The sequence below is a fragment of the Pan paniscus genome, chromosome 20, assembly GCF_029289425.2.
Source record: "Pan paniscus chromosome 20, NHGRI_mPanPan1-v2.0_pri, whole genome shotgun sequence".
NCBI classification, from domain to species: Eukaryota; Metazoa; Chordata; class Mammalia; order Primates; family Hominidae; genus Pan; species Pan paniscus.
The window spans coordinates 23465956-23483000 of NC_073269.2; the positions used below are offsets into that span (position 1 = coordinate 23465956).

Genomic DNA, 17045 nt, shown 5'->3' on the forward strand with positions numbered 1-17045 from the left:
CCACCGAGCGGTCCTTGAGTCCCGCCTACCCCCATCTCCAGCCCCTCAGCCTTCCCAGGGACCTAAAAGTCACCCCCAGCCCCACGCCCTCGGCGCGCGGGTCCCAGCCCTCCCACCTCATCCTGCCTCTTTTCGATTCTCCGCGAGTAGCCTCGGCCCCAGGCTTTGCTGGAAGAAAGGAGAAAAAGCAGGAAGGCACGGAGTCCCTCGCCTTCGCCCTGGCTGCGCTGTCCCCTTCGCGCGCGGAATGGGTTTGAGGTTGCTCTGGGCGCCCCGGGGGCCTCGGGAGGGAGCTCCTGCGTGGGCAGACGGGGAGATGTAGTCCCCTGTGGGAGCCGGGACCCAGGCCTGCGCAGGAACTGGGTCCCGCACCGCAGTAAGAGGGATTCCCAGGAGGAGAGCGGTAAGAAGCTCTTTCCCCGGGACCTATTCACACCCCGCCACGGAAAAATCCACTCAGCGGCCCGCGGGTGGGGTGCGCCACGCGGTGAGTAATCGCTCCGGCGGCCACCGCCCGCCGACTCCAGGTAACGCCGGCTGCCCGGAGCGACGCATAGTTTGTCTTCCTTCTTTTGCGCAAAGAGCCTTCTCCGTGTTATTATTTTTGGCCATTGCTCGAGTTTCGGGACCCCTCCCGGTCCGGGCGTCTCATCTCCCTCCTCCCGGTCCCCACCCGATGCGGGCGCCCAGGAATAAAGGGTTCCTGGCCTCCAAGGCTGCTGCGGATGGGGGTGCCTGAAATGAGAGTTGGGGGGTGCAATTACCCACTTTGGGTCGCAGCCTCGCCCCCAGCTGCAGCGCCCAGGGAAGGGAACGGCTCCAAGTCCCCTTTTCCAGGAGTCCCTTAGAGGCCTGGATTCTCTCTCCCGGTCCCCAACCAGCCAAGGGGGTAAAAGTGTCTGAGGGGGGCTCAGGAGCCCCCATTTGTCTGCCCAAGACTGAAGCCCCACCCTCTCCTACTTAAATCTCCAGTTCAGACTCCAGACTGTCAAAAAACAAGATTGGGGGATGGGAGCCTATAGGGGCCCAGGGCGCCCCTTCTCCGTCTGAATTCTGGATGGAGAAGACAGACAAGGAGAGACGCTGCCATTTACTTCGGGAAACCAGGCCTTTTGTGCCTCAGTTTCTTCCTCTGCACAGTGGGCACCACCCAGCCTAGGAGCTTCTGTGGGAAGACGCAGGGCAGCAGAAGTCTCTACAATCCAAGCCCTTAGCACAGCACTGGAGGATATCCTGGAGCAGAGGTGACCCCCAGCCCTGCTTGTCCCCTTTGAAACATGGAGCCATAGTCCCACCTGCCAGGGGACCCAGAGGGTTAAGTGGAGGTGGCAGTTCTTGGCTGGAATTGAGTTTTTAGGATACTCACCACTACTCCCCCATGGCTCCTGTCTGCAGATGCTCTCTGTGTGGATAGAGACGCCTCACCCCCTCCTGGGAGGACTTCAGGCTTCTGGAGCAAAACCTTGATTTTTTTCCCCCCTCCATTTCTGCTTCTCTTCCAGTCATTTTGGTTTTGGGAAAGGGCTCTCCCATCCATCCAGGTGCTCAGGCCAGAGACCTGGAAGCGCACGTGACAACTCTCTCCTTCACTCATCCCTCATGTCCAATTTATCAGCAAATCCTGTTGGCTCTGATTCCAAAACACATCTCCATTCTGAGACGCTGACCCCTTCTTCCCACCCCATTCAGATCCAGGCCCCATGGTCTCCCTCAGGGATGCTTCCCGGCCTCCTCCAGGGCCTGCCTGATAACCCTTCTGCCTTTCTCGGCACACCAGGCAGAGGGAGCTTTTAAAAGAAGAAAAAGCAGATCTTTGTCCTGCCACCCTCTCGCCATCCTCTCCCCTCCTCTTCTTCCCTCTCCTCTTCCCCCTCCTCTCCCTCATTCCGCCCCAGCCACTGGAGCCCTGTTTCCCCAAACATACCAGGCTTGTTACTATCGAAGGGCCTCTGCGTGTTGGCTGTTCCCTCTGCTGGAATGCTGTTCCCCACATCTTCCCCAGTTGGCCCTTTCTCTTCCATCACGTCACAGGATTAGTGCCACCTCCTCAGAGAGGCCCTCCACCCTTCCCCCAGCACTCTCCCTCTCCTTCACTTTGTTTTATTGTTTTTGAAACACAACTCTTCCAACCATTTCATTTCTTGTGCAACTGATTTTCTTTAGACTGTGGGCAGCCTCAGCCCCTTTGGACCCCAGTGGTGGGCCCAGTGAGGGCTGAAAGCGAAGCACTCACTAAATATTTGTAAAAGTAAAGGATGGAGAACTCTTACTCCCTCCAAGTAGCAAGAAAACTCAGTCCTAGCAAGTCATGCTGCCTGGGGTCCTAGCCTGGCCCACACTCTCTGTCTTGCTGTGTGACCCTAGCCAGTAGACATCCCTCTCTTGTTCTTACCAACAGAAGGGGAAGGACCATTTTCCAATCCTGCCCAGCCCCACCCTGGAGTGTGACTTCTGCCCTTGGGTGATCTTTACCCCACACCTTTGACTTCAGGGAAAGGGAATTGACCCCAGAGTGCATCCTTCCCGGCCCTTAGGGCCCCCAGAAGTTTAACCCTTTCCTCCCCAGTTCCATTATCTCCTTGAGGACAAAAGGGAGCTAGCGTCAATGGAACTTCTGGCAAATATTGACCCAAGTCCTTGAAGTTGGCTGGGAATGTGTAAGGGGCAGAAGGAGGGAGGGCCTCCCCTTGGGCAGAGGGAGGGCCTCCCCTTGGGCTGGGGGAGGGACCCCTCCTTAGTCCTGCACCCTCCACTCCAAGGTCACCTCTGGATGAGAGGTATTAGGTTGCGGGGGGGCCTCCATCCCCAGCTCCCTCGTGATTCCAGGGCCCTGAGGGTGCACCAGGGAGGGGGCAGTGGAAATGGCACCTTCAGGGTCCTCTGGGGACCCACAACCACTGGGAGTGAGGAAGGCTGAGAGCTGCCTCTCCCATTCTGAAAGCCCCGTGCTCAGGGCCCCCCAGTATGGGATTAGCTACCTGGTGTTCCAGGCAGGTGCTTTCAGGAATTAAGGGGCAGTGAGGGTCTGGACACCTGGTTCAGGGTCTGTGGTACAGGAAAGTGGGGCCTGTGTGTACCTAGGCTTTATAATTTCTGCCCTGGAGGCTGAGCCCGGGGAGAAGCAATGCCTGGGTGCTCAGTGTAATGCACACTGGACTTCAGGCACTGGAGGCGGGACCTGGGGAGTTGCAGACCTGCCTAGGGGACCTGCCTGGGAAGTTGCAGGCCTGCCCCAGGGAGGCCAGTTTCCCTGCCCATCTGTACCTTGAGAAGCCTCTGAAGTCTGGGTCCCAGGAGACACCAGCTGCTTTAGGGGGGCAGCCACATCCCTCCTTCCTCCCCCAACAACCCTCAGCAACCACCACCGGCGCCATGGTGCTCTGCCTCCTCCCTAGCCTGTACCCTGCTTGGAGGTGGGGGTCAGCAGGGTCGTGGTGAGGGCGGCAAGGGACAAAGGGTGCTTGTCCGCTGCCCGCCTTGACCTCGGCTGCTGTGGCTTCCCGGACGCCTGGCCTGCCGCTGATTCACGCCCAGGCCGGCCTCAGCGCCCCCCGCCTGCCGCCCCCCGCCAGGCCGCCCCGGGGGGTAGGAAGTGGGGGGGGGGCGAGGGCGGCGCCGAGTCAACTTTCCCTCTTAAGCCCCGAAGGAATGTCGGCGGATTTCCTGAAACCCGACCCTGGCCGCCCGCCGGCCCTCCCGCCCCTCACCTGGACCGGCTCCCCCGGGAACAGCAGGAGGGGCGCGGGGGCTCACCTTGGGGGCTGGGGTCAAGTCCTCTTTCCGCTCGCCCCCCCCAGCGGCCTAGTGCAGCGGAAAGGGGGCTGGGTGGGCGGCAATCAACCTCTTTCCCTTCTCCCCTCAGGCGACCTGGGTGATCGACCCACTCCTCCAGCCTCAGTTTCTCCTTCTGCAAAAGGGCGCGGGGTGTCCCTCCTCCCTGATGCGTTTTAAGCAATGCCCAAAGGTCACCTCCCATCATTGGCAGGGCTCTGCCAGCTTTTCTTTGCTTCTCTCCCTGTCACCTGGACAGAACCACTTTGCAGTCTGAGCATCAGTTTCCTCACCCATATAAAAGGGCAACGCTACCGGTACCTGTCTTATACGGTTGTTGCAAGAAAAAGTGTTTCGTTGGAATGAATGAAAGACAGTAATTGTGGAGGGGTTAGGCGCGCGCGGGCCTCTGGAATTAACATGTGTGGGCTTGAATCCTGACTTTGCCAACGCGTCCCGGAGCCTAAGTTTCCCACCTGTGAAATGGGGGACAGTATTGGTCATAACGCACAGGGCTGTTTCCCAAGGTGCGGGCCTGGCGCGCGGGTGGGTTAGAAGCGGAATTCTCCTGCTGGATTCTGGCGCAAACTGCGGGCTGGAGGCCCTCGCCGCCGGGTCGCAGCGACCTAGCATGGGAGGGGAGGGGAGGGGCGGGGCGGGGCGGGGGAGGGGCCGCACCGGGATCCAGATGTTCGGGGTCCGCCAGGCACAGCCGCGCCTGATTAAGCCACGTGGGGGCCGGCCGGGGGCCGCTGAGATGAAAGCGCGGCTGCAGGCCAGAGGAGGGGGTGCGCCAGGCCCCCACCCGGGACACCCTCTTCCCAGGCCGGAACCTGAGCCGCCCTCTGACCCGCAGACCCTGCGAGGCTGCCGCCCCGTCTGCGGGGGCGGAGCGTAGGTGGGGGACCTGCGGGCTGCTGAGCTGCGCTGCAGGCACCTGCGCCAGGCATGCCAGCGAAAGCGGGGGCATCTTTGCAGAGGATCCGGGTTTAGAGGGGTGTCCCCACTCCCTTATCTGGCGGAGAGGAAGCTGGGGGTACCCTCTAACCGAGATTCGGCTCCTGGGGCTACAGTCCATCGCCCTGGGGTGTGATGGTTATGGAAGTCAGAAGTGTCGCTATTTGCCCCGTTTTCCTATGAGAATTAGACATTTTAGCATCACCCCCTCCCCTTGCTCCTGAGCGTACCTCTGTGTCCCCTCCCACTAAGCTCCAGCCCAGGGGTCTCCAGCCTTGGGGAGACAGGGCCAGATTCCCTAGGTCAGTGGATCAGGGCTGGGCCAGAGGGAGGCGAGGCTGAAGGAGCAAGGGAGGGGCTCAGAGGGCTTCCCGGAGGAGGCAAACTGCGCGCAAGTTGTCTCCTTTCTAACCTGGGTGTCAAAAGAGAAGATGCCAGGACTCAGCTGCCGGGTCCTGCGGCTCTCACCTTCCTCCCTCTCCGTTCCCTGGTTGGACTCCAGCCCCATCGCCCTCCCTCCTCCTGCAACAAGCTCTTCCCCTCAGGATCCTCGCTGACCCTTGTAGCCTGGACATCCCTTTCTCCTCTCTCCCGCGTGGTCGGCTCACACGTCGCCTCCTCCGCCAAGCTCTCCGCTCTCCTCGACACCCCTGGCGAATAGTCCCCTCCATCGCATCCCCCTATATATTTCCTTTTGGCCCCAAGCGACAGCAGAGATCCCCCGCCCGTGGGCACCAGAGAGGTGTCCTGGGACCCCCGCGGTGGGATAGACGGTGGGGGCCGCGATGCACCTGCCCCGCCCGACCCGCACGCCTCGGGTGCCGCAGCGCAGCTACCCCGCCCGCTCTCCGCATCTCCCACCCCCCGCTTCCCAGGCTGCCTCGCTCGGGTGACGTCAGCGCCCCGGTCCCCGCCGCAGCCGCTGCATCCTCCGTGCCCGGCCTGAGCTGGAGTCCCCCGTGCCCCCCGCGTTCCGCCCGGCCATGGCTGCGGTGGCGTTGATGCCACCGCCGCTGCTGCTGCTGCTGCTGCTGTTGGCGTCGCCGCCCGCCGCCTCCGTGCCGTCCGCCCGCGATCCCTTCGCCCCCCAGCTCGGGGACACGCAGAACTGCCAGCTGCGGTGCCGCGACCGCGACCTCGGCCCGCGGCCCTCGCAGGTGAGGCGCGTGCGGTGCCAGGTGCCAGCGGGGGACGCGGGATCTCTCCGATGGAGGAGGCGTTGGGATGGGCTTCTCTTGGATGACAGCAGGAGACTTTGGTGGGGGTGTCCGTGGGGAGGTGGGGGTCGGGAATGGGGAGATCTCTCCAGTAGGTGACGGGCTGGGGTTCCCTCTGATGGGGGAGTGCTTGGGGATGCAGGTCCTTGCGATAAGGGGCCGATACCACCTCCCGGGCTCCCTCCACACTCTGCTGGGTAAGGACCCTCTAGCACCCAACCCCCAGCTCCCTCAGGCCTGATGGTCCCCCCACCTCATTCCTCCTCCTCCACATCGTGTTCCCTCCCCACTCAGAGCTACCAGCCCCTACTCATACCACCACTCCCCAGGATTCAAGCCTGATCTGCGTGTGACCAAAACCCCCTCCTCTGAGCCTCCCCCTCCTCCTCCAGGTCTGAGAATCCTTCTCCATGTCTCCCCTCCTCCCTGGAACCTAGTGGGGGGAAGGCTCATTTCTCTCCACCTTCACTGTCCATTTCTCTTCTCAAGCTCCCTCCCCATCTCCCTCCTCAGAGCTAAGAGCCCCCACTAATATTTGTAGCCTCTCCCAACTTCATCTCCATCTGGCTAGATGTGGTGGGGAGCGGGGAAGCCTTTCCCTGCCTCTGCTGAATGCTCCGGTCCCCCCACCCTCCTCCTGCCCCTCCCCATGGCCTGAGCTCCCTGTCCTCCCCTCCCCCAGGCGGGGCTGGAGGGCGCCTCCGAGTCTCCCTATGACAGAGCCGTTCTGATCAGCGCTTGCGAGCGTGGCTGCCGCCTCTTCTCCATCTGCCGATTTGTGGCCAGAAGCTCCAAGCCCAATGCCACCCAAACTGAGTGTGAAGCAGGTGAGGGCCCGCCGGCAGGGTGGGCCAGGGTGGGGAGAGGTGGCCTGGGAAGGGCGGTCCCAAGTCACCCGCTCCCACCTCCCACAGCCTGCGGGGAAGCCTATGTGAAGGAGGCAGAGCAGCAGGCCTGTAGCCACGGCTGCTGGAGCCAGCCCGCGGAGCCTGAGCCGGAGCAGAAGGTGGGCCTCCCACTGCGGCCTGGGGTCCCTTTTCCCAATACCCCCACCCGCTTCACCCCGTGGGAAATCTTCATTCACGTGCAGAGGCTCTGCCAGACTCTGCCTTCTATACCAGGCCTGCAGGGCAACCTCCATCCAGCCCCGTCATGTCTCCAGCCTTAGTTACATGCAACAATGCCCCCCATGCCCCACCACCTTTTCAGGAATAAGTGGCAGAAAACAGCCATCATTTATCAAACATCTGTCCTGGTTCGGGCCTGACTTCAAACTGTCCCAAATGTTTTTGTGTCACTTGGAGTCACAAGGGACAATGTCACCCCCATTTAGTGCCCAAGGGGCAACCTCCCAGGTCATACACAGGGCTGTGCAAGGAGCGAGATTTGAAGCCACCAGAGCTGTGGCCACTCCTCACCTCACTCCTCTTAGGCGCCCCCAGAGCTGCCAGGTGCTGGTCTAAGCCCTTCCCCTGTGATGAGCTGGTGGTCACTGTCACCTGGAGGGGCTCAGAACTGTGGCTCAGGGTAGAGCAGGCTTGCCTCGCAAGCACGCACACACTGCCTTATGGGAGAAATAATAACGGTTCATCTATTGTAGTCCAAGCAATGCTGCATCAGGGGAAACTGAGGCACAGAAAATCATGTAGCATAGCCAGAGACCTAGGGGCTGGGACTCCCCAGAAAGCCCTTTCCCCACTTCCCCCATTTTCCTCCACCCCTTCCCAGCTTTCACTGCTGTTCAGAAAAGCTCACTGCACTGTCAGCCCTTCCAATTCAGAGCTCCCTCTTATTTATTTATTTATTTATTTTTTGAGATGAAGTCTTGCTCTATTGCCCAGCCTGGAGTGCAATGGTGCAATCTTGGCTCACTGCAGCCTCCGCCTCCTGGGTTCAAGTGGTTCTCCTGCCTCAGCCTCCTTTGTAGGTGAGATTACAGGCACCCACCACTACAATCGGCTAATTTTTGTATTTTTAGGAGAGACAGGGTTTCATCATGTTGGCCAGGCTGATCTTGAACTCCTGACCTCAAGTGATCTTCCCACGTCGGCCTCCCAAAGTGCTGGGATTACAGGCATGAGCCACCATGGCCGGCCATCAGACCTCCGTCTTGACGCTGTCAAAATAAGAATAATGAGGATGATGATATTTTTAGTAATACGGACTACTACGCATTAAGTGCCTGTGCCGTGCCAGGCACTTGGCAGGCATCCTCTAGTTGAAATTTCATGGCTACTCCATGAAGGAAGAGAACGATACCCATTTTAGGGCTCAGAGAGCACAATCCACTTCCCTAAGGGTACACAGGAAGCCAACTGCCACGCTGAGATCTGTGTTCACTATAAGAAGTCCTATTGGCCCAAATCACTTAGCCACATCCAATCCAAGTGAATTCTCCTAGCTCCTCTCCTGTTAGTTTATTTATTCATTTATTTATTTGAGATGGAGTCTCACTCTTTCACCCAGGCTAGAGTTCAGTGGTGTGATCTTGGCTCACTGCAACCTCTGCCTCCTGGGTTCAAGCAAATCTCCTGCCTCAGCCTCTGGAGTAGCTGAGATTCCAGGTGTGCGCCATCATGCCTGGCTAATTTTTGTATTTTTAGTAGAGACAGGGTTTCACGATGTTGTCCAGGCTGGTCTCAAACTTCTGGCCTCAAGTGATCGGCCTGCCTCAGCCTTCCAAAGTGTTAGGATTACAGGCGTGAGCCACCACATCCTGCCCCCTCCCATTCATTGGTTAATGCCCTATTTCGGTGCCATCTTTGTGTCTTGGACCTTTATTCACCAGAGAAAGGTCCTGGAGGCTCCAAGTGGGGCCCTCTCCCTCTTGGACTTGTTTTCCACCCTCTGCAATGACCTCGTCAACTCAGCCCAGGGATTTGTCTCCTCCACCTGGACATACTACTTGCAGACTGACAATGGGAAGGTGGTGGTGTTTCAGGTGAGACCTCTGACAGGGGCCACGCCAGAGTGGCAGATGTGTGGGCAGGGTAAGAAGATGGGATGCATTGGCTCTTAGCTCATGAGATGCAAAGTCCACAGTGGGCGAGCTTCAGGCACAGCTGGATCCAGGGGCTCAGTGTCTCACTCCATGCCTTGACTCTGCTTTCTTCTGTGGTGGCTTCATTCCCAGGCATTTGCTTCTTCTTGGCAGTAAGGTGGATGCCAGAGGCTCCAGGTTACAAACGCTGTGTTTTTTTTGTTTTGTTTTTTGTTGTTGTTGTTGTTGTTGTTTTGAGATGGAGTCTCATTCTTGTTGCCCAAGATGGAGTGCAATGGCATGATCTTAGCTCACTGCAACCTCTGCCACCCAGGTTCAAGTGATTCTCCTGCCTCAGCCTCCTGAGTAGCTGGGATTACAGGCGGCCACCACCACACCCGCCTAATTTTTGTATTTTTAGTGGAGACGGGGTTTCGCCATGTTGGCCAGGCTGGTCTCGAACTCCTGACCTCAGGTGATTCACCCACCTCGGCCTCCCAAAGTGCTGGGATTACAGGCATGAGCCACTGCCCCGGCTCCCTCTGGGGTTTTAACTGAGCTGGGATTTACTCTGATTGGCCCTGGCTGGATCATATGACCATCTCTCAGGCAATTCACTGGCTTGGTCTGGATCATGTTCCTACTTCTGGAGCTAAAGGATGGGGTTAAGGCAAATGGAGGAGCCCATGAAAGCAGAAAACAACATCCCTGACATCAAGCCCACCCCTGATACCCAGGGGAACTGGGTATCAGCTGGGCGTGGGACATGGCAGTCACAGAGGGCCTGCCTGGGCCCAGGGGTGCTGTTCTCACAAGCCTCTCTGTGCTGTCTTGTTCCTGGCCCAGACTCAGCCCATAGTGGAGAGCCTCGGCTTCCAGGGGGGCCGTCTGCAGCGCGTGGAGGTGACCTGGCGAGGCTCCCACCCTGAAGCTCTGGAGGTGCACGTGGGTAAGGTGCAACCTAGACCAGTGTTCCTTCCATGGGTGGCCCCACTGCCACAAGGAGTCGGCCTGGCAAACAGACCTTCTAGGATCGGGATCTCCATCTCTCAAGTCCTGGGTTCCATGGCTCATCCCCCAGGTCTCCATGGTCTATTTCCCAGGGTTCCATGGTCCACCTCCCAGGGTTCCGTGGTCCACTTCTCAGGGTTCCGTGGTCTACTTCCCAGGGTTCCGTGGTCCATCTCCACGGGTTCCATGGTCTATTTACCAGGGATCCGTGGTCCACCTCCCAGGGTTCCGTGGCCCACCTCCCGGGTTCCGTGGCCACCTCCCAGGGTTCCGTGTTCCGCCTCCCAGGGTTCTGTGGTCCACCCCCCAGGGTTCCATGGTTCACTTTCCAGGGTTCTGTGGCCCATCTCCCTGGGTTCTGTGACCCATCTCCCAGGGTTCCATGGTCCATCTCTCAGAGTTCCATGGGTTCATCTCCTAGGGTCATCTCCTAGGGTCCATCTCCAAGGGTTCTTTGGTCCATCTCTCAGGGTTCCATGGTTCATCTCCTAGGATTCTGCAGTTCATCTCCCAGGGTTCTGTGGCCCATCCCCCAGGGTTCTGCAGTCCATCTCCCAGGGTTGCATGGTCCATTTCCCAGGGTTCCATGTTCCATCTCCCAGGGTTCCATGTTCCATCTCCCAGGGTTCCATGGGTTCATCTCCTAGGGTCATCTCCTAGGATCCATCTCCCAGGGTTCCATGGGTTCATCTTCTAGGGTCATCTCCTAGGGTCCATCTCCTAGAGTTCTTTGGTCTATCTCTCAGGGTTCCATGGTTCATCTCCTAGGATTCTGCAGTTCACCCCCAGGGTTGCATGGTTCATCTCCTAGGATCCATCTCCCAGGGTTCCATGGTCCCTGTCTCAGCATTCTGTGGTCCATCTCCCAGGGCTCTGATCTCCATTCCAGGACTCCATGCCCCAGGTCCTGACCTCCTCCCTCCTGGTCATGGTTATTGTGGCCTCTTAGCAAAGACCTGGTGGTCGCTGAGTGGCAGCTGATCTCTCAGACCCTGTAGGCCCCCTGGACAAGGTGAGGAAGGCCAAGATCCGAGTCAAGACCAGCAGCAAGGCCAAGGTGGAGTCTGAAGAGCCACAGGACAATGACTTCCTCAGTTGCATGTCCCGGTGGGTGGCAGGACCTTGGGGGTGGGAGGGGGGTGGGACTGGAGGTGCGGGTCTCCCTGGTCCCGGCCTGGGCAGCTGAGTGGTGCCTGCCGGGCGGGGCAGGCGCTCGGGTCTGCCTCGCTGGATCCTGGCCTGCTGCCTCTTCCTCTCCGTGCTGGTGATGCTGTGGCTGAGCTGCTCCACCCTGGTGACTGCGCCTGGCCAGCACCTCAAGTTCCAGGTGGGTGGGATCTGTGAATGGCGCTGGGCCGAGGGAGGGGGTGAAGGCAGAGAGAGCTGTTTGCTGGTCCTGGATTTGGCCACCTGCTCCCATGGAGGCCAGGACCTCAGACTTTTTTTTCTTTTTTCATGTATATACATATATATACATATATGTGTGTGTGTGTGTGTGTATATATTATATATATATATTTTTTTTTTTTTGAGATGGAGTCTTGCTCTGTCACCTGGGCTGGAGTGCAATGGCACCATCTCGGCTCACTGCAACCTCCACCTCCTGGGTTCAAGCAATTCTCCTGCCTCAGCCTCCGAAGTAGCTGGGACTATGGGCGCGGGCCACCACACCCAGCTAATTTTTGTATTTTTAGTAGAGACGGGGTTTCACCATGTTGGCCAGGCTGGTCTTGAACTCCTGACCTCAGGCGATCCATCCGCCTCGGCCTCCCAAAGTGCTGGGATTACAGGCGTGACCCACCGTGCCCGGCCTATATATATATTTTTGAGACAGGATCTCACTCTTTCACCCAGGATGGAGTGCAGTGGCACGATCACAGCTCACTGCAGCCTCGGCCTCCCTGGCTCAAGCAATCCTCCTGCCTCAGCCTCCTGAGTAGCTGGGACCACAGTCACGTGCCACCATGCCCCGCTAATTTTTGTATTTTTTGTAGAGATGGGGACTATGTTGCCCAGGCTGGTCTTGAACTCCTGGGCTCAAGTGATCCACCTGCCTTGCCTTCCCAGAATGCCGGGATTACAGGCATGAGCCACCTCACCCAGCCAGGACCTCACACTTGCTGCATGACTTGGGCAAGTTTCTTCACTGCCCTTTGAATTGGTGGGAAGAAAATCCACTCTTAGTTGGGGCGACATGAAGTCAGAGGTGGCCACACTTCTGTGGTGTTGGCCTCACCTCTATCATGCCCAGGTGTGTTGGTGACACCTCTGTGGTGCCCAGAGCCTGGGCAACATGGTGAAACCTTGTCACTACAAATCATTTAAAAATTAGCTAGATGTGGCTGGGCATGGTGGCTCATGCCTGTAATCCCAGCACTTTGGGAGGCCGAGGTGGGTGGATCACGAGGTCAAGAGATTGAGACCATCCTGGCTAACAAGGTGAAACCCCATCTCTACTAAAAATACAAAAAATTAGCTGGGCGTGGTGGCAGGTGCCTGTAGTCCCAGCTACTCGGGAGGCTGAGGCAGGAGAATGGCGTGAACCCAGGAGGAGGAGCTTGCAGTGAGCCGAGATCGCGCCACTGCACTCCAGCCTGGGTGACAGAGCGAGACTCCATCTCAAAAAAAAAAAAAAAGAAGGAAAAAAAATTAGCTAGACGTGGAGGTGCATGTTTATGATCCCAGCTACTTAGGAAGCTGAGGTGGGAGGATCACTTGAGCCTGAGAGTTCGAAGCTGCAGTGAGCTGTGATGGCACCACTGTACTCCAGCCTGGACAACAGAGAAGACCCCATCACACACACACACACACACACACACACACACACACACACACACACAAAAGTCCAGGTGTGGTGGCTCACACCTGTAATTCCAGCACTTTGGGAGGCTGAGGTGGGCAGATCACTTCAGGAGTTTGAGACCAGCCTAGCCAACATAGTGAAACCCCATATCTACTAATAACACAAAAATTAGCTGGGCGTGGTGGCGTGTACCTGTAGTCCCAGCTACTTGGGAGGCTGAGAAAGGAGAATCGCTTGAACCTAGGAGGCGGAGGTTGCAGTGAGCTGAGATGGCGCCACTGCACTCCAGCCTGGGTGACAGAGAGAGACTCTCTCAAAAAAAGAAAAAAAATAAAACAATCCGAGGTGGGAAGGAGACAGTCAGGGTTGGGGGCTCGGCCTCTCCCCCTCCCTCCACTTCCCTCCTCCCCTCTCTTCCTGCAGCCTCTGACCCTGGAGCAGCACAAGGGCTTCATGATCGAGCCCGATTGGCCCCTGTACCCGCCGCCGTCCCACGCCTGTGAGGACAGCCTACCACCCTACAAGCTGAAGCTGGACCTGACCAAGCTGTAGGCCTCCACTGGCCCCATCACTGCCAACTGCAGGGGGCCCCTCGGGCCTCACTTGCCCTGAGCCCAGGAGTCCAAGAGCAGGGTGGGTCCAGCCTTGAGCCCCTCCATCCTCAAATCCTTCCTCTCCTCCCAGTCCCACCCCTTGCCCCACGGAGTCCTGGGGACGCAGTGCCCCAGCTGGGAAGAGGGCGGGATCGGGCACTGGTTCCTCCTTGTCCCCGCTTTCTTGGGGCCTTGCTACTTTTTGTCTTCTATTGTGTGGCTTTCTGAGTATTTGAACCCCAGTCCTGTGTCACCTTCCTTTTTCCTTCTCTGTCCCCTCTCTGCGGGGGGGCGCTGAGGCTGAGGGGGAGCTGCGTCTTGCTAGGGCTTCCCCCTTCTCCCCATCCCGGTCTCCAGAGACCCAGCTTCTGAGAGACGGGGTGTGGGCATCTCCATGCCCCTATAAAGCGTGCCTGGGGCTTGTCTGGGGCTGGGGAGGAATAAACCATGTATATAAAAGAGTTTCAGGCTGAGCCTGCTTCTGTTCAGTTGTCTGTCTGCCCTTGGGGTGTGGCCCACGCATGGCTATGACCCCTGCCGAGCAGGATCTTTCTGACATGGGAAAGCCCTGGAAACCCAGGTGGCACCAGGGACTGCAAGTAGCTGCCTCTCAGAAGGACACTCCCTCTGCTCTAACCCAGGTCACACTCCCAGCTACAGATGTCCCTGGAAAACTGACTCGTGGACAGGCACAGCAGCTCATGCCTGTAATCCCAGCACTTTAGGAGACCGAGGCAGGAGATTCATTGGAGCCCAGAAGTTCCAGACCGGCCTGGGGCAACATAGCAAGGCCCCATCTCTACAAAATACACACACACACACACACACACACACACACACACACACACACACACACATATATTAACTGGGTGTGGTGGCTTGAGCCTGTGGTCCCAGCTACTCGGGAGGCTGAGGTGGGAGGATTGCTTGAGGCGGGGAGGCGGAGGCTGCAGTGAGCTATGATTGCACCACTGAACTCCAGCCTGGGTGACAGAGCATGACTCTGTCTCAAAAAAAAAAAAAAAGTGGCTTGTGCCACCCATCTGACTGGGGCAGTTCAGCGTCCCTTCCTGTGCCTGATGTCCCTGTTATGAAGGGACAAGTTGCATCTTGAAGAGGACTTGATTTTGTAGCCACCTGGCTTCCGGTCTACTTTTTCTTTTTTTTTTTTGAGACAGAGTCTCGCTCTGTCGCCCAGGCTGGAGTGCAGTGGTGCGGTCTCAGCTCACTGCAAACTCCGCCTCCCAGGTTGCAGTGATTCTCTTGCCTCAGCCTCCAAGTAGGTGGGATTATAGGCGCGTGCCACCATGCGCGGCTACTTTTTGTATTTTCAGTAGAGACGCAGTTTCACCATGTTGGCCAGGCTGGTCTTGAACTCCTGACCTTAAATAATCTGCCCACCTCAGCCTCCCAAAGTGCTGGGATTACAGGCATGAGCCTCTGCACCCAGCCAGCTTTATTTATTTATTTTTTAAAAAATGAGACAGGCTCGGCCGGGCACGGTGGCTCATGCCTGTAATCCCAGCACTTTGGGAGGCCGAGGCGGGCAGATCACGAGGTCAGGAGATCGAGACCATTCTGGGTAACACGGTGAAACCCTGTCTCTACTAAAAATACAAAAAAAAATTAGCTGGGCATGGTGGCGGGCGCCTGTAGTCCCAGCTACTCAGGAGGCTAAGGCAGGAGAATGGCGTGAACCTGGGAGGCAAAGCTTGCAGTGAGCAGAGATCACGCCACTGCCCTCCAGCCTGGGCAACAGAGCGAGACTCTGTCTCAAAAACAAAACAAAACAAAACAAAAAATGAGACATGGTCTCACTCTGTCACCGAGGCTGGAGTGCAGTGGTGTGATCACAGCTCACTGCAGCCTCCACCTCCCAGGCTCAAGCCATCCTCCCATCTCAGCCTCTTGACTGCAGGAAGGGAGCCACGCCCTTCCGTTCCTGTCTGTTCTGCAGACTCCTCCAGATTCTTCTTGTAACTCCGCTTTGAGATTCAGTTGACTTGAGTTGGTTTCTGTTGCTCGAAACCAGAGATTCCTGACTGATACAGGGCCTCATCCCCTGGGCAGAGCTCAGGATCAGGAGCATGACAGCCCCAGCCTACAGGCAATGGGGTGGAGAGTCCCAGGAATTCCAGGCTGATGGAGTGACAGTGGGTTGGCAGGTTGGGGCAGAAAATTAAATGATGCCTCCTGGGGCTGTGTGTAAGACTCTCCACCCTTCACTCTACCCTGGATCCTGGAAGGTTGATCCACTTGGACCCTCTTCTTTCCACTGGAGTCAGTCAGAGGGACCACTGGCAGGAGATGAGAGGAGGGAGGAGTCAAGGTCTTTCCTGGTGTCCTTCCCAGCATCCCCTGACTCAAGACCACAACTCGACCAAGCAGCCTCCCCTGGAGATCTTCAAGAGCTCTGGAGGGGCGGGGCGCAGTGGCTCATGCCTGTAATCCCAGTACTTTAGGAGGCAGAGGAGGGTGGATCAACTGAAGTCAGGGGTTCAAGACCAGCCTGGCCAACGTGGCGAAACTCCCGTCTCTACAAAAATACAAAAATTAGCTAGGCATGGTGGCGCACTCCTATAATCCCAGCTACTCGGGAGGCTGAGGCAGGAGAATCACTTGAACCCTGGAGGCAGAGGCTGCAGTGAGCCAAGACTGCACCATTGCACTCCAGCCTGGACAACAAGGGCAAAACTCTGTCTCAAAAAAAAAAAGAAAAGAAAAAAAAAGGCCCCTCGGCCAGGTGTGGTGGCTCATGCCTGTAATCCCAGGACTTTGGAAGTCTGAGGTGGGAGGATCACTTGAGTGTAGGAGTTTGAGAAAAATCTGGGGAATATAGCAAGATTCATCTCTACAAGAAATTTAAAAATTTAGCCAGACCTGGTGGTGGGCACCAGTAATCTCAGCTGCTGAGCTGAAGCTGAGGTGGAGGGATCACTTGAGCCCAGGAAGACAAGGCTGCAGTGAGCCATGATTGCACTAATGCACTCCAGCGTGGCTGAGAAGAGTGAGACCATTTCCAAAAAAATAAATAGATAAATCAAAATAAAAGGCTGGGCGCGGTGGCTCACGCTTGTAATCCCAGCAATTTGGGAGGGTGAGGCGGAAGGATTACTTGATGCCAGGAGCTTGAGACCAGCCTGGCCAACATGGTGAAACCCCGTTCCTACTAAAAATACAAAAAATTAGCTGGGCGTGGTGGCCCATGTCTGTAATCCTGGATATTTGGGAGGCTAAGGCATGAGAATCGCTTCAACCTGGGAGGCGGAGGTTGGAGTGAGCCGAGATCATGCTACTACACTGCAGCCTGGGCGAAAAAGTGAGGCACTGTCTCAAATAATAGCAATAATAGCCCAGGCATGGTAGCTCCCACCTGTAATCCCAGCACTTTGGGAAGCTGAGGCGGGCGGATTGCCTGAGCTCAGGAGTTCACAACCAGCCTGGGCAACATGGTGAAACCCTGTCTCTACTAAAATACAAAAAATTTGCCAGGCGTGGCAGTGTGTGCCTGTAGACCCAGCTACTCAGGAGGCTGAGGCAGGAGAATTGCTTGAACCCAGGAGGCAAAGGTTGCAGTGAGCTGGGATCATGCACTGCACTCCAGCCTGGGAGACAGAGCAAGACTCTGTCTCAAATAAATAAATACAATAATAATAATTGTTCCTTTAGGCCAGGCAGGGTGGCTCACATCTGTAATCCCAGCTCTTCGATAG

General features: G+C 57.2%; 1 protein-coding gene across 4 annotated transcripts; it reads left to right on the forward strand.

Moving 5' to 3' along the window:
- Positions 1–49: 49 nt before the first annotated feature.
- TMEM59L (transmembrane protein 59 like) lies at positions 50–13793 on the forward strand. 4 transcript variants are annotated; one of them, XM_034944110.3, is made up of 9 exons: positions 50–258; positions 5604–5885; positions 6628–6772; positions 6860–6951; positions 8734–8886; positions 9772–9874; positions 10926–11043; positions 11146–11263; positions 13163–13793. In XM_034944110.3, the coding sequence occupies exons 2-9, from the start codon at positions 5712–5714 to the stop codon at positions 13289–13291; spliced, it is 1032 nt and encodes a 343-aa protein (XP_034800001.2). In that variant the 5' UTR covers positions 50–258; positions 5604–5711; the 3' UTR covers positions 13292–13793. The 4 variants fall into 4 exon arrangements, with proteins under 4 accessions (XP_034800001.2, XP_063456104.1, XP_063456105.1 ...); XM_063600034.1 differs by lacking the exon at positions 50–258 and adding an exon at positions 350–487; XM_063600035.1 differs by lacking the exon at positions 50–258 and adding an exon at positions 694–1244.
- Positions 13794–17045: the final 3252 nt, after the last annotated feature.